General features: G+C 45.9%; 1 protein-coding gene across 1 annotated transcript in view; it reads right to left on the bottom strand.

The window, feature by feature from the left end:
* LOC119403300 (probable 4-coumarate--CoA ligase 1) overlaps nt 1-18001 on the bottom strand; it is a 40289-nt gene that overhangs the window by 13124 nt on the left and 9164 nt on the right. The window contains exons 2-4 of the mRNA XM_037670246.2: nt 9300-9554; nt 2346-2423; nt 572-765 (exon numbers count right to left, since the gene is read on the bottom strand). Coding sequence (XP_037526174.2) covers nt 572-765; nt 2346-2423; nt 9300-9554 — 527 coding nt within the window. The remainder of the gene's footprint in view (nt 1-571; nt 766-2345; nt 2424-9299; nt 9555-18001) is intronic.

Raw genomic sequence — 18001 nt, forward strand, 5'->3', positions numbered from 1 at the left:
GGGTTCAACCCCCCCCCCCCGAAATTTTTCAGTTTTGCTTGCGTATATAGGCACGCACACATATCAAACGCACGCACGAACATACATAAAGTATGGTTGAACCCCCCCCCCCCCCCCCCCGAAAAAAATTTCTGGCTACGCTCCTGGTACAGGGCTATGCCGGAGCCCGGGAAACGTGAGAGTGGAGGCAATGACTTAAGCTTCTACCATAGGCGAATTGCCTTTAATGAATTAACTACAATTTACATTTTTCCTACTTTTATTCGCAAATTTGAATATAAAAAACACCTATCTTTCACACAACTGTCCACTATTAGTACTTAGTAGGAAACGACCTATATGTATCAGTGATTATTTCGAAGTTTGAGAATAGAATCTGACTCACTGCGCTGTTTTCAACTCTATGTCGACGGGGGTATAGGGGTCCTTCAGGCCGTTACTGTGGCAATAAATCAGTAAATAAATGCACAAATAAACTAAGACAGGTAAATTTACGAAGCTTGACCAGCTGAAATGAACGGATTAAAAAAAACAAGGCACATCTCATCGGCAAGTTGCAACGAACGCGTACCCAGACACAACGAGCTGAGTGATGAAGTTTCGGTGCGACACCATGACACCCTTTGGCAGTCCCGTCGTGCCGCTCGAATACATGATGGCCAGCACACCTCGGGGGTCAATGCCAGCAGCCGAATAGCCAGTTGTAGATTCCTTGAGCTCCGACAGGCGGATCATTCCTTCGTGTTGACCTATGGTTATCAGCGTCTGCACAGTGGGTGAGGCACGAACTGATATAGAGTACTGACATAGAGGCGAGACACGCCGGCTAAGCGATTTTCAAAAGGGAAGTGTACCCGCCGGCAAATTTCCGTAGCAGCACGTATTCGAGGATACAATTGTTAGTTATTCTAATCCTTGAATAGCGTTGTCAATCGGGTTTGTTAGCCTGACGCCTTGCAATAATAGTTCAGCGCCGTGTTTGTGCCTTGCGTGTGTCCGCGTACCTAACTACTATAATATTATTCCAATGGTTGACTCTCGCGTACAATCGAAATGTAAGCTGTCCAGTTCGCCCAATGAATTTTAAGAGCGGAGCTCTTTAAGCTTTTCTTTGCGCCGGGCAGTGCGAACACGAACTATCATCATCATGAACGGGCACGCGCTTCCTTCGCCCTCTTCTTCCTCTCAGTCCTCTTCTTCATCCTCTGCTTCGCTCCCAAAACACGTGCGCCGATTTCGCCAGCGCGGGATGGAATAACTCTGATGGGCCAGGGAATGAGTACAGAGAGAGAGAGAAAGAAAAATAAAGAAGCAGAGAGAGAGAGAGAAAGAAAGAAAGAAAGAAAGAAAAAAAATTTCTCTGCAAGGCGGGATTTGAACCCGCGTACCCACGATCCGAAGGCGAGCGTCCTAACCACTCGGCTATCCAGGCACGTTAGCATAGCATAGCCTTGTATAATATAGTATAGGAAGGTGGCGGGAAAGGGAAGTGAGAGATGTGAGGGTGATGAGGAAAAGGAGGAGGGGAGAGAGTAAGGCACAGCATAGATAGAAGGAGAAAGAGAAAGAGTGGAAGAAAGGGAACAAAGATAGAATGAGAAAGAAAGACAGAAAGAGAGAGAATCAAAGAAAGAAGCACACCATAGGAAGGAAGAGAAAAATAGAGAGAGAAAGGGAAGGAAGAGAGAAAAAGAAGGTAAGAGAGAAAGAAATAAAGAGAGAAAGAGATTGAAAGAAAAAGGAAGTAAGAAATAAAAAGAGAGAGGAAGAAGGGCGAGAAAGAGAGATAGAAAGAACTAGAAATAAACAGAGACAAGAAAGACAGAAAAAACAGAGATGAGAGAAAAAGAAACAGAGGAAGATAGGAAGAGAAAAACAAACAAAGAAGGCCGCCCAGCTCCGCAATTTCTTCAGGCTTGGCACCACTACTGCGAAGCTGCCTTCATTCTTTGTTATCTTTCGTGACAATAGCTTCGTTGAAATGGCAGCGAACATTTCGGTAAGCCATTACGGCCTCACAAATTTATACCCACAGGCTGTAATTGGATCACCGTGCGGAAGTGCTGCAATGCAATGTCAGCTGGGTTTCATATTTACAAAAGCGAGACGGACAGGTTTTCCATGCTTTTTTTTTCGTAACGGGTTTTAAAGGATGAACGTTTTATAGCAGAAAAAAAATGTCGACATATAGTTTATGTTCCCGTGTCGTTTGTACAGCTGACGAACATGTGCAGCTCTTAACGAAAATTGATAAATATACTGCGACGAGCAGATTACAGGAAGTGTATGAACTGTCTACGTGAAAAGTGCGCGTTCCGCGTTAGCGAAAATAAATAAAGGAATACCTTGACCGACGGCACAGCTTCGCAAGCAGCCTTTGTCTTTTCGGCATTTGCGTCGTCACAAAAGACCGTGACGTAAACCTTTCAACTTGGGTACACCCTTATTTCCCGTAAATACAACACAAAGTCCGCTTATTTGAAATAAGGGTGGATGAAGGGGATATGTTCAAATATAACACCCTAAATAACTGGTAGGGTGTGGGGGTGTTTCTGCACTTCGCCTGTAATTATAACATTCAATATTATGAGACGCAAAAGGAAAAGTACGACAACAAAGGGTTGTTCGTAACTCACTGACTATATAAGCGCCACTATTAGGGTATGTGTTAACGGGCGTATATTACGCGGCTATGCTGCACAACTATGGGTTGTATATGTATGAATGAATTGTGTATTGAATTAAGTGAGTGTGTGCTGGCTTACCAGTTAAGTTTTATTAGAATCCTCTGTAGCCTTCTGTTGTCGCCGTTTTTCATGGAGGGTCAGCGATTTTTTAATAGTGTGTTTAAGTTCTATGGAAGAAACTATGTGATTTGATTTAAGTGCTTCAAAGAGAAGCTTTATTATATTTTTGAAAGCGAGGATGGTGGCCTAGATGGTGCTACTGACCCGCAGTTCGCGGGATATCCCGGCCGCGGGGGCCCTGTCAAGAATGTTTGACCCGGGAAGTCTATCGTCTCTCATAATCATATCATTTACAACATTATTATTAATATTTTTGGAATGATGTTGGCTTAAACACCCCATTTCACTTTTTAGGTGTTTCATATTAACTTAATGTCATAAAGGGTGTAAGTCCGTGAAGAACGCCCATAAGGAGGGTTACCTGCCTGCCCTTTCCGTGGGGTGTAAGGGTGTGAGTTATGACACCAAAAAACACCTATATGGGTGTGATATGGTTTACAGTGTCACACGACGAAAAGAAAAATTTTAAAATGATGACCATGACCTCAGCCCTCGTGAGCCGAGACTTTGGGAGAAACAAATCTATTAAAACTTGCATTTAATATGCGCATATCCTCGAAAATAATTTTTTATCACAAGAAACGTGCTCCCAGAAATAAACGCAGCCGTTTTACACAACTTGCCAACTCGAAAACCAACATGGCCGACGGTATGTCTCCGCGTGAGTACAGTGAACTGAAGCGTAGGAGCACGACTGACACCCCGGCTGCAGAAATGAGACGGCGGCAGCTAATTCGTGTAGTCACCACCTTGATCAGCAAAACACCGTGCAATCGGACGATCAACACCCGCGATACAGGCAACAGCGACAACAGAGCACAAATGAAACATGGCCGGCGTCCAGCCGCTGTAGTTAAAAGTAGCTTTCTTTTAGAAACTTTCGCGCGTGCTATTAAGTCATCAAACTAGTAATAAGTTAATCTAGTAAAGAATAAGATATTTACGAATGACAAAAGTTACGTATACATAAGTTAACAGCCATCTCCCTAAAAGGTCCCTGGCGTCGAGACTACGCATTCGGTCCGAAATCGAATGCGAATGCGTTCCGTGAACTCATTCGACAGGAAATGTCGTTTCACTCTAATGGCATTAGTTTACCCGTGTGACAGCAAACAAATGACATTCGCTGTAAATAGCATTAGGTTTGCCGTGTGACAGGGGTATAAGATTTCCTCCTTTAAAAAGACCCTACTGATTAAGAGACTGATTAACCCCTAGGAGGAGTGTCCAGTGAGACGGAATATGTCTACGTACGGAACAAATGTCTGCGTATTTGCGAGTATTGACCGGCATGGGTTTCGGTCTCTAGTGACCAGAAGCCGGCAACATTCGCTCGCACGTAAATGGAGCTGTGAGTGCAAACCACAGTTTCCACTGCCAGGCCCCGAGGGATAATAATAATAATAATAATAATAATAATAATAATAATAATAATAATAATAATAATAATAATAATAATAATAATAATATCTGGGGTTTGACGTCCCAAAACCACGATATGATTATGAGGGACGCCGTAGTGGAGGGCTCCGGAAATTTCTACCATCTGGGGTTCTTCAACGTGCACCTAAATCTAAGTACACGGGCCTCAAACATTTACGCCTCCATCGAAAATGCAGCCGCCGTGGCCGGGATTCGATCCCGTGACCTTCGGGTCAGCTGTCGAGCGCCACAACCACTAGACCACCGTGGTGGGGCAGGCCCCGAGGGAAGTGTTAAATTAAGCAAGCAGTAAGTGTAAAACAAAGTAAAATTAGTATACTTTGGCGGCTTCTGCATGACACCAAAGCTGCAACCTGGACACCGAAACTGCAAACGGGACCAGTTATATAGGATTCACTCATTGCCTTCCCAGTTCCATTGAGATCCACAACCACCCGCCTTTTTACAATTTCGTGCATTCTCCTAGGCTTCCATTTGCCGGTTACATGTGTCCTCTAGGAAATTGTCGCTGTAAAAAAGAAATAAAACAAGAAAAACAAACAAACAAACAGTGGGTCGTGTTACGTACGGGTCGAACAGACCTGGAAGACGGAATGTCCGGCTAGCCTGAACGTCGAATCTATATAGTAACGGGCTGAACTGCGCTTTCTCAATAAAATTTAGTTGGTAGCGAGCGCGCGTACCATGTCTTCTTTGTGTCCGTATTTCTTCGCGCTACGTTACTGCACGTCGAATCAAACAATGCCTAATTGAGATGGAACCTATAACGTGCCTTAGTGTCCAGTATTCGATATTCCGTCTCGCTGGATATTCATGCCACACGGAGACCTTATGCTTACTACAGTAAAATGCCATTAATTTAGATTCCACAGAACCGGAAAAAATGTCCGGACTAACCGAATTTCAGATTATCGAAAGTACCAAGAAAACAATAAACAAGTGTCTATTACATCAATGCATTTTCATTTTCTTGATGAATACGTAAATCCAGTACTTATTTTACGAAATAGCAGTGTAAAGCCGCAATTTTCGTGATGCATGACTTCGTTCACAATGTGACCGCGGCTCAAGACCCCCGTGTCTTAAAGGGGTCATGAACCACTTTTCCAAGTAATGATCTAATGGCCTCAGTATCAGAGTGTACTGCCTCCCGAATCGACTCCCGCAAAAATTTCTCGAATCCGTCAAGAATCAGCGGAGTTACGGGGGTTTGGCGCACGCTCCCAGCGCTTTCTCTCTTTTCTCGTGCCGGCGAGCGCACGGGAAGCTAGACAGGGAGGGATGGCATGGGGGAAAGAAGTTACGCCAGCGCGCGTCATGAAACGCGATCGCTCTCCCGCTGTGATTCGCTTGCGCGAGTGCGGCTACCGTGTACTGAGGAGTGCGGCGCCGGCAAGTGGCGGCACCCCGCGGCAAGAAGCGCATCTGATCCGAACGCGCTCTCGATTTACGTCGGCTATCGGCCAATAAGCATGCTATGTCTCTTGCGACGTACAGCGGACAGACGCCCCGCCCACCGACGAGAGTGAGAACCGGCCTCTGTTTGAAAAGAGGGTGCCTGGGGAAACGGCAACTTCGCGCTCCGCTTGTGGCCATTACGCGGCGCGCACGACTGTAATATTTGGCAGAGCAGTTCATAGCCGTGTCAGCTTTCCGCAGGATGTGTTTTTTCAATCAGCCCAATGGGTGCTTCATGACCCCTTTAAGCCGAAACGTGCTCTGAACCCATTCCTTAATTCGTACCACCACCAGCACCACGCGCAAGTGACGATAATTTTTAATGACTGCAGTTGATCGTTCGTCCATCACAGTGTAGCAAGGAAGTTTTATACAATGTAGAAGCAGTGTAGAAGCAATTTAAAGCAAGCGAGCTTCAGCCGCTGACCGCGGCTGAAGCTCTGCAAGCGCTTTTACCATGTTTGAGTTTTGCGACATTGCACGCGCATCGCCCGAAGTCAAGACAAAGCTACTGAGCGCCGCATCCGCTGTGGACATCGTGATCGCTAAAGGCACGGTGTAGCGTCCACGCAGTTCAGAAGGCACGCGCGCGGCCTACGTCCAGAGTCGAAACGAAACTGCTGACCACAGCGTGTGCTGCTGAATGAACCTGGCTCGCTAATGCACAGTCATGGATGGCGACTACGTAGTTCTGAAGGCATGCGGCGAAAACGAAACTACTGCTTTGACCCCAGTCGCTATCGACGCGATCTTGCATGGAGCCCACGCAGACTGCGTGCGCCCAGTAAAATCGAAAACGAAACAAGTTTGCCGCAGCCGCTGAAGCCCTGATCAACAACGCGATTGTGGCTAGATTAGGGATGACGACCACGCCTTTTTGGAGGCCCGCGGCCGTTTCAGCTCCTTTGCGTCGCACATTTGCGGCGCTTCGTGCTTGGCGTGCTCCGAGGATCCTTCGAACTAACTGGGTGCGGCCAAATGGGACCGAATTAACGAGACTTTCGTCATTAAACAATATTAAACAATTGACTTAGGTCATTAAACAACATTAAACAATTGCCATTAAACAATACATATGCTTGCCGGGACTACAGGACACGTCCGAATTATGCGATTTTACGAATAAGTGGGGGTCGAATTAACGAGCTTTTACTGTACTATATAATCTAGATAAGAAGGGAAAATGAGAAAAGTGTCTTGCAGTACAATACATCAAAATACGCACAAACAGATGGGCACTGCACGGTAGAGCCGAGCCCTCCAACCGAAAGTAATTTCATAATAGATAATTGGGGGGGGGGGGGGGGCTTATATATCGACTTGAAGCTCGACCTTTGGTAATGAAGCTCGCGAATGATAGGAAAACAAGAGAAAAATGACTGCAACTAGGTAACCTCAGGCCTATATCGCTAACGCCAAGCGCTGACAACAGCGCGTGATACTCACACCTCTAACAAGATACACGGCTGATAACCGCTACTTTCAGCACACGATGATCAGCTTCAGATCAATCTTTCTCCACAAGACATGTTACAAATCCAACATGAAATCATGGAAGCAGGGGCAAAAACAGCAGACAACAGGGTCATATTAGTTCTTGATCTCGAGAAAGCCTTTGACAACATCACGCATAAGGTCATTCTAGACAAACATCAAGGAATGCAAGTAGGAAAACGAAATTTCGCATGCATCAAAGACTTACTCTCGAACAGAACAGCACGGATCATGAATGGTAAGAGCCAATCTGAAGACATCAAACTAGGTAGAAAGAGCATACCACTGGGATTCTTTAACACAGCTATGCTGGGTCTGCCGGCGTAGCTGGATGCTACAGCAGATTTGCATCAAAGCTGATATGCGGATGACATTACGCCTTGGGTCAGGGGAAGCAGCGATGGCTACATTGAAAATACTTTCCAGACGTCCATACTCCATAGTTGAGGATTATCTCGAGAAAAGAGGACTAAAATGCTCATCGCAGAAATCGGAACTCCTAATCTAGAGATAGCTAGGCAGAAATAATAGGAAAAAAAAACGCAAGACGAATCAAATATAATGCTCGTCGCGGACGGCAGTCCAATAACTGTAGTGAACTGCATTCATATTTTAGAAGTGCGAGTACAGTCGAATGAAGCAACGGAGAGACGGTGACATTGCTAGAGAATGGCATTTAACAGACGATGCGAATAATACTGAGAATAGTGAACCGACGGTACGAAATAAGGGAGGCAGACCAGATACGCCTGGTGCAGGCTTTTGACATCAGCCGTATAATGTATGTAGCTCCCCACTTAAACCTCCGCACCATCGTAAAGGCTAAAATAGAGTCCATGATAAGGTGTGCATACAAACATCGACAAAAATCTGCTCGCTTTGGGAGTGCATAATACCTGTCGAACTCGTAGAAGCCCGGCGGATGGCATCGTACGAACGTCTGGCTTAGTCCACTACGGGCGGTTGAATACTCAGTGTTCTGGATATGCGATACGCAACGCAATATGGGACAGACTTACCCACGAAATACGGAAACACCTCCTAGTATTACTACCTCCTAAAAACATGCATCCGGATTATTAGAATAAATAATGAGGGAAATGCCATAAAGACCAGATACCAGAACTCCAAGGACGAGGTCGACGTTGATGCTCCGGAATACCGGAATATACTAAACATGAATATTGCGGCAGTTGATAAGGACGGCGATGACAGGGTCAGTGGCTCAGACAGACGGCGTGATTCGGACATTAGCGGCTCCAAAGCAGCAGTCAGAGGTGAGGCATACGGGCGAATCTTGCCAAAAGCGCAAAGAATTCTGGCCAACTTTATACTGACTAAAGAATGATTCAAAGTATACGGGCCCTGCGCACCCCTGTCCCCGGCAATGAGGCGGCTCACACCGTAGCTTAAGTACTCTCACGCCTAGCTGCGTAGGCGTCTGGGCTAGGGTCGTAGAGAGGCAGCATAGTTAGCTACAAAGAAGTTACACATTACCGACTAGAAAGCATTCGGTATCCACCGCGCACTCATATTCAATCAATCAACAAACGGTGGCCTGGCGCCTTCGTAATGCCTGTCTGAAACTGGTGACGGACAACCACTACCATCCGGAACAACGTACCTATCGATGTAGGATATGTATGTACAGAGAGGACGTATCGCACGTATTACGGGCAAGCACTCAGGAGACCTGCATGGATTGCCCAATAACTAACGAGAAGCAGTGCAGACCGTACTACGAAACGGGAAGCACGCAAACAAGTGTGTTCTGAATGAACATTTCGTTAAAGCAAGCTGACCTCCTTATTCTAATATGCACGAAAAAAAGGTCATTTATCCGCGTATATATTGTATCTAAAACGCAGCGAAATTCTGTAAAGGAAGCGTACCGCAAAAAATGAACAAGCGTTCATTTTTCTTTATTTGTCAAAAAGCCTCGTGATATGATCCGAGCGGGTACATCTTTGTAACAATATGGAAAAAAAAAAAAACGTTACGAGCTGGCTGTAAAAGCTAGCTATCCCCTCCCCCGCTCATCTTTTGTATAAATAATGTAGTCCTGATTATGTCCTGAACTCAAATAATGTCTTAGATCGTATGTGCAAAGGAAGAAAGAAAAGCTGAGAGAAGCTGGCACTGACGTTGGGTGAGGTTGCCCTTGGCGAAGACCATGCGGCCACCGGCGAGAACAGTGCTGTAAAATGCCACGATCAAGTCGGCGGCGACGGCACTGTGGATGCCCGCCAGGTCTCCCGTTTGGAAGCCCAGATTTCGCAGACCAGCCGCAACGCGCCGGCACACGTCCTCCATCTTCCGGTAGGAGTAAGTCTCACCCGTAGCGTCGTCCACCTGCGAATGTTAAGAGAGCGCTTACTGGAGTTTCCTGGGTGGACGACGCTGAAAGGAAGCTGTGATGTCCACCTTCTACTATCAATCAATCAATCAATCAATCAATCAATCAATCAATCAATCAATCAATCAATCAATCAATCAATCAATCAATCAATCAATCAATCAATCAATCAATCAATCAATCAATCAGTACGATTGAATGTCCCACATGGTAACTGCCCCATCACGTTTCATTGTTTGGTCAGAACGCACCTCAGATAATGACGCAATTTTTTCACGAAAAAAAACAAACACTAATCCTAAAGCAAGAAGGAGGTGGTAGGCAGGGGCGTAGCCAGAAATTTTTTTCGGGGGGGGGGGGGTTCAACCATACTTTATGTATGTTCGTGCGTGCGTTTGTATGTGTGCGTGTATATATACGCAAGCAAAACTGAAAAATTTCGGGGGGGTTTGAACCCCCCCAACCCCCCCCTTGGCTACGCCCCTGGTGGTAGGCTTGAGAATTCTGGAATATTGGCAAGATTTCATAGGACATGTGATCCTCTAAGCGCAGATAGCTTCGCGGCTGTTGTCCTGAACAAAATATGCAATAGCTCTATTAAGAGCCCATTTTGTCTATTTGATTCACTCCACATTGAATTTATTATGTCACGCTACAGAATAGATTTTGAGAATTGCACCATTGCCTATTCAAGGCTCGGAGTTTTTTTTGCATTGCGCGCGGCACACGCGGAGTTGATCGTGCGATCTCGGACTAACTGCAGAAGAGCAGGAATAAACTTTATTGGTGATAAATGAGTGGGAATGGGGGAGCCAGTCTTGACGGGGGGACCCAGGGGCGGAAACGCGCAATTTGCGTAATGTGTTGCCATCTGAGGGACGATGGGCAAACCAGCGCTCCTGCAACTTCTTTTGCGTGCCTACAGGCGTCGCGCGCGTCAAGCGCACGCCGGAGACTTGTTTTATGCGGAGCGATTTCATAAAACGGGCGGTCGGAAAACGATGTGCTTAATCGTGGACTGAAAAATATCGGAAGACGATGACCTGAGGAGACGGATTTCTCACCATTTATATTTGTTGGGGGTCACAACATCGTTATGAACATTATGACATATGAGAAATTTTTTCGCTGTTCTGCAACGGCCATAGCACAGCTACGTGTCCCGTTTAGCAGGGACGCTCACTGCCTGGATATGACAATGTTAAAATACGGAGCTAGCATGGTACACATTAAATAAACGAACATAGGGTTCTACGAAGAGTGGCATAAGGTTATACGCTTGATTAGAGGGTCAACAAATCAAGAAATGACAACATAGCAAATGATGAGATGATATGAAGCAAACGACACTCTTGAACACCATGAGCATGCAGAAAACTAGAAAACATAACAAAACAAAACAAAGACAGCATTTCCGAAGCACGCCAGTAAGTCTTGCTGCGGAGCAAATTCGTTGTAATCGACACAACGCTTTTCAGCTCTAGAATGTCCGATTTCCAAAGCACATGTTCAAACTGTAGGGAAAACGAAGCGGACAATGAGTATTAGGCAATTAAATGCGGTTTTTACGAGTGCGTTTACTTCACCTTACGCATCCCATAATACTATGAGTAAACAACGCGATGGTCACAACTTTGACCTCATGTAATGTATTTAGACTACACTGCAAAACGGACACGCCGAGAACAAATTCACAGCGGTTTAACAAATGATGCCAAGAGCATGAAGGCGACGTAGAAAGTTTTGCCAAAAAAAAAAAAGAAAAAAAGTAGCAGGCCCACCGAGGTAGCCAGGTGATCATGACATTGCATTGATGAACACGGGGTCGAGGAACCTGTCCGAGCCGCGTCGGCCACCTTTCCATGGGGAAGATCGTGTATCTGCAGGTTTAGGTGCGCCCTAAAGAAACCTTCGTGGTGGTCGAAATTAATCCAGAGTCTCTCACTAATACATGCCCATCAATCATTTTGTTGCATTGGCACAATTTTTATCGAGACTATGAGGTCAAGCTGAAAACATTCTGTGAGAACTGCACTCGACTTTCAGAAGCAGTACATGACCGCTCGAAAACAACAACAACAAAGAACATTGTTTTCAGGGAGGCTGTGGTGAAAAAAAAAATACCCGAGAAATGAGGATATGAGCACCATCATAAATCCATAATGAAGATGAAAGGCAAAACAGATGATTAAATATTGTGAAATAACTCTCCTTTGGGAAGCTTTACTGACTAAGTGAATAGTGAGAGGGTCCAGGACCTTCTCGTCACCTAGTGCTGGACATGCCGGCACGGGGTACGCACGCCCACGCCCACGCGATTTCGTAACTCTAGCGAGCCAATGAAAATAAATACCGTGAAATAAAAAAAAAAAAGAGAAAGAGATCCGCTACAGAATTCGCCCTCCGTTATAAAGTAGCAACAGCACCTTAGAAACGCACCACTGTGTTCAGGTCATACGGGCAGCTGTCAGAAAAGTAGGCTTTTATGACATTGGGGAGAATAAAAATAAAGAAATCGCAAATGGCTCCTGAAAGCACCAAATATTATCGTGTTGTAACAACAAAGGCGAATGTTAGACGTAAACATCACTTCTGATATTCTTAGTGGCTTGGATTGGCAAACTGCTCAACAATGTTTAGGAAACGAAGAGCGAGACCCCGAGACAGCCCATTTCCGAAGCTCATTTCCACCGTACCGGGTTTTCTCCTTCATTTCATTCTTTTTCCATGAACATTTCTAACTTCCCCGAGAAATCATTTCAAAAGGCGCACCCTTTGCTTTTCATTTGCATACGCGCATGTTGAAGTTGCGCAATCAATGTCGACCGTCGACTGAAAGGAAGCCGCGCACATTAGCAGAAGGTACACGCAACCCATTCTAAGAGCTTTCGTTTGTTGTCAGCTTGTATGATTGTTTCGTTGAGCACGCGAAGAAAGAAAAAGAAAGAAAGAAAGAAAGAAAGAAAGAAAGAAAGAAAGAAAGAAAGAAAGAAAGAAAGAAAGAAAGAAAGAAAGAAAGAGGAAACGAGGCAGTGATTTTAACGGCGCGTGCTTCTCGCCCCAGATCATTTCAGTACGCGCCCTGCTTACCTCTGCACAGAGAATGTCCAGAGATAAAGTTTAGGCTGTCAAGGGGCATCATATTTAGATAGCATGTGTACAACCCCAATAAGTGGTCTTCAAATTCACACATTCGTTGGTCGAGGCGAGCTTTAATCCTTTCAGCCCTGAATTTTTAAATTTTTGTCAGATACATTTTAATACGTATTTTCCTGATAGGACCTCAGAAGACCACAAACAAGAAATTGAGCAAGTGGTGTAAGTATTTATGTATTTACAGACATGGCCTCAAATTAGGTCATCAGGGCTCAGTGGTCATGATTACAGTGTTGGCGGTAACGCGTTACAAGTAACGGCGTTACCGGTAACGCGTTACTTTTTTCAGTAACTAAGTAACGTACTGGTTACTATTTCGGAACTGTAACGGGTAACGTACTTTTGTTACCATTTTTCAATAACGTGAGGTGACACGTTACTCGTTACTTTTCATTCCAATTATACTCCCAGTCTTACAAAAATTCATTAGTCTTGTAGGAGCGCCTTTCATAGAGCTCGGCCCGAAGTTATTTTGCCGCTGCGGCAGACTGCTGTCGGCCCGCCAAGCGTTGACATAGCGATAGTGCATGGGGTCCTTATTTGCGCGGGGGAAATGGCAATGGGGAGCAAGGTGCCGAAATTTTTTTAATGCATTTGCTATAGTTTCGGCTACCTTGCTATCGCGGTTCAAGTTGTCGTTGATTGTTGATGAAACGAAGCGTAATGCGGTCCTTGTAGCCGTCAAAAGCGAGCTTGCGGACATCAAGACACGGTGTGAGCTCCAGCACAACGGAGGATGACTTATTTGCAAATGCCTTCTGAACATAATCGCCGACTGAAGATGGTCGACTGTCTCGGTACCTTTGGTGCCGCATGGCATCGCCATGAGCGGGCTCAAGAAAAACCTCAAGAAAAAGCTCAAGAAAAACCAGCTCTTCCTGAAAGGGAATACAGGAGTACCGTATATATAGTGCGTCCGTCGAGCTCCTATTTAGCATATATAGGTGTGGCCGTATTCGCTAATAAGTGAGTCAAGCTGTGCGATTGAAGCTTTGAAACGCAGCTGTTGCTTATATTCAGCGGTTTGTAGATACATTACAAAACTGTTCCTGTACTACACTAGCACTGTATATAAACTTCGTGTTCAAAATTAGTTTTGCTTCTTGCTATATGCAACTGCACCTGTGTTTCTGTTTATTGAACTCCTGAGCAAGCGAGGATGACCTTGAAAACTTTCACGTACGCAGTCGCAATATTTGCGACAATTATGCAGGTCAAATGGGTAAGAAAAAAAAAGACTTGTTTATGTGCGCTAAGGCTTTTTCCCCCAATTATGCCAATTTAAGAATTCCTTTATTGCTGTAAAATTTGCGCACTGATTTTGGTAGTAGAAGCATGCCGTCATAATTCTGCAAGTTTGTTCACTGATGTTTTCATTTCGGAAAGCGTTGATGATGAAATCGATTACTTTGTGTTCAATGACCAATTCCGAAAGCTTCCCCATGTGCCACAGAGTTAGAAGCCATCTCATGTAACTATACAGGCAACTTTAGGAGCTACGGCACATTTGTGCAAATTATTCTTGCTTAATCAGTATTTGGGGTAAAATTTTCGTTTCGGTGACAACTTTAAAGGGGTCATGAACCACTTTTCCAAGTAATGATCTAATGGCCTCAGTATCGGAGTGTACTGCCTCCCGAATCGATTGCCGCAAAAATTTCTCGAATCCGTCAAGAATCAGCGGAGTTACGGGGGTTTGGCGCACGCTCCCAGCGCTTTCTCTCTTTTCTTGTGCCGGCGAGCGCACTGGAAGCTAGACGGGGAGGGATGGCATGGGGGAAAGAAGTTACGCCAGCGCGCGTCATGAAACGCGATCGCTCTCCCGCTGTGATTCGCTTGCGCGAGTGCGGCTACCGTGTACTGAGGAGTGCGGCGCCGGCAAGTGGCGGCACCCCGCGGCAAGAAGCGCATCTGATCCGAACGCCGCTCTCGATTTACGTCGGCTATCGGCCAATAAGCATGCTATGTCTCTTGCGACGTACAGCGGACAGACGCCCCGCCCACCGACGAGAGTGAGAACCGGCCTCTGTTTGAAAAGAGGGTGCCTGGGGAAACGGCAACTTCGCGTTCCGCTTGTGGCCATTACGCGGCGCGCACGACTGTAATATTTGGCAGAGCAGTTCATAGCCGTGTCAGCTTTCCGCAGGATGTGTTTTTTCAATCAGCCCAAGGGGTGCTTCATGACCCCTTTAATGTCAGATATAAATATGAGTTTTATAAAGCAGGTATTGTAGGTTCTTGAGGCGAAGACGCACTGATTAAGATTTGGGACTATGAAGTAACGGCGAAAGTAACGTCCGTTACTTTATTTCGGTAACGGTAACGCGTTAACTTTAACATGAAAGTGTTTTATGCCAGGGTCCACCACGGCTCCATTGACGCATTTCCGTCACGGATATGACGTTGTAAAATATAAAGACTATAAAGAAGACTATAAAGACTAAAATATAAAGAAAAAACTATAAGAAGAAGTTCCGTCACAGGGAGTCGAACTTACGACCTCTGGATCGCCAGCGCGCAGCGCGAAACGACTTCGCCACAGACGGAATGTTCTCCGCTACGCTAACGGCGAGCTATTTCAGTACACCATCTGCCGGTGGCGGTACTCAGAGATCGGCGGTACAGCGTGTTTTCGTTATCACTAGCAAAATGGCGCGAAGGGCTCGAACAGCGCGCTTTAAAAGTCGTCCCCCCGCGGATTAGCGCGCGCCTCGACAGGGCGCGGTCGCTCGTGCGGGCGCTTATCTCGTGAATCTCGGTGGTTTGTACGTCTTGCGCTCTGCCTGCAAGTTTCCGTTGAGAGCACGAAGGTCACCTCGCTCACTGCAGCGGCCGCTTTTGCGAAAGGAGCGCGCTGCTAACACAGAAATAAGTTACAACTGTGACAGTTCGCGCTCATCCTGTGTATGTTCGTTCCGCGCGTCCTTTCTGCTTGAGCAGCGTATTGCAAGTTTCGAGCGGCTTGCCGTTCTTCGCGTAACATTACAATTTGATGCTGTAGCATTCATTCCTTCGCACTTGGGGCGAAATAATGCACAACAAACGCTCAACTACGTCTATGAAGACACGTTTCACTTTCGTGTTATACCGATTCCTATGACAGAGGGATCAGCCATGTTTTTTATTGGTAACGCAGGGCGGTAACGTGTTCTTTTTTCTATAGCGTAACGAGTAACGTATTTAGTTACTTTTTTTTTTTCGGTAACGCATACAACACTGGTCATGAAATGTGAAAATGGCTTTTTATTCCTGCTTCTCGATAGAGCACACAAAATCTGAACCAACGTCGTATTTGATAGTGTGGAATCCTTGAAATGACTTCAGGACTTCGTCCGAAAAACGGCGCTTACCCGCCTAAGCTTGCCCCCCTCGGCGTCACCCATGACTTCATTAAAGCTTCCTCTTCTTTACGGCCCCCAACTCCGGAAAAATGCCCCAATGGCGGTGTCCATCGCAGTGGGGATCGTTGAAGAAATACTACCCCAAGAATTAGCAGCTTTGGTTTGGTTTCCGATGTGCTAGGGGAAATTTTGTGTGGTGTCGTCAAATGACGACGCCAGGGCCGAAATGGTTAAGTAAGAGAGAGAAAGAAAGTGGGAGATAAATGAATGTTCGCGAGTAGCGCGTATAGGCAGGACAAGTAGGTGGAACAGCAATCCTGCATTGGGGTAAGCAGAAAAATTAAGGGAACGAGAGAGAGACAGACAGTTTATTAGAAGAAGGCAGAGAGGTCGGCCTTAGCTTGTACGCTCTGGCCTGCTACTTTGAGCAGGGGCTTCGAAAAAAAGAAAGGGAAAACACGAGTGATGAAGTATGATAATGGGGACAGGAAGAGATGATGAGTATATAGAACAACCACGTAGAAAGCAGTGCTGATGTCCCGAACGCAGTTGAAATCTGAGCGCAATATCACAGACGATCGCTCGGTCCGGTTTCCCTTAAGATAACGCTGCTGTTGCTTTCTGCAGCTGTGACATAAGAGGGCATGGTCCCAAGATGTTCTTAATCAGAGACGTCCTTCGTCTAGAGTGCTTTAGAGTGGTGTGGATTGCGAGCGTTTGATTTTCGACTATAGGAGACGAGCAAGAAAGGTGTTCCTACGTTTCTTTTTGCGATAGAGGTATTGGATTCAGCGCTGTTGGTAATTCCGATGAAGAATGAGCATGCGCAGATGAGTATTCATTCTAAAAAGACAGGGCGTGCAAACACGGACACAAGAAAGAAGTCAGGACACCACAAACGCCGACTAACAACTGAAGAGACGCACAACGGCTGAAAAGAAAGAAGGCACGAAAACTTATCTGCGCATGCCCATGCAACAGGCGAACCTATCAATCCGGCACGCGTGGTGGTCTACGTGGAAGATAACTGTTAAGGCATTTGATTTCATCTTTATGCAAGTTAATCGACGGTTGGCTCACGCATGCACTACCACTATTCTCGATATGCCATGCTTCAATCATCAGGCGCGTTTCTTCATTTCTATGCCGGTACAACACTGCGCATTCATAAAATTTTGGCGTGCACTTACAATCTCGACAATGTAAAGACAGATTAGAAGGTGAGCCTCCTGTAAGCGATCTCTTATGTTCCAACAATCTCTGGTTGATGCATCGGCCCGTCTGTCCTACGTAGAAGCGGCCGCAGCTGAAAGGTGCGGCTGCTTCTACGTGGTGCCGGATTGGTGCCGGATTGATAGGTTCGCCTGTTGCATGGGCATGCGCAGATAAGTTTTCGTGCCTTCTTTCTTTTCAGCCGTTGTGCGTCTCTTCAGTTGTTAGTCGGCGTTTGTGGTGTCCTGACTTCTTTCTTCTGTCCGTGTTTGCACGCCCTGTCTTTTTAGAATGAATACTTACCAACTAGCTCAGCTCTCTGTTATTCTAAACGCAGGTGAGTGTAATAATCAGACATAAGGAGTAGAATGCTGTTCCTTCACTTGGGGAAAAACCAGGAAAAAAAAAAGCTACATTCTTCAGTTTCACTTGCCGACCATAAGATCATAAGACACGGCGTTGTGAAGGAGTTCGGATTAACTCTGATCATTGGGGTGCTTTAGCATGCACCTATATTTCACTAGACGGTCGTTCTCGCATTTCTCCCTCATCGAAATGCGGTCGCTGTGACCTGGACTCGAACCCACGCCTTGTACTAAACCGGGTAACGCCGCCGCCACTAAGCCACCACGTCGGAGGGAAACCAGGTAACAGGTCAATTGCATAGAAGGGTCAAGTGCAACCGATAGCGAGTTGAGTCAAGTGCATAGGTCGGCAAAAAATGTGGAGCTCAC

The sequence above is a fragment of the Rhipicephalus sanguineus genome, chromosome 1, assembly GCF_013339695.2.
Source record: "Rhipicephalus sanguineus isolate Rsan-2018 chromosome 1, BIME_Rsan_1.4, whole genome shotgun sequence".
NCBI lineage: Eukaryota > Metazoa > Arthropoda > Arachnida > Ixodida > Ixodidae > Rhipicephalus > Rhipicephalus sanguineus.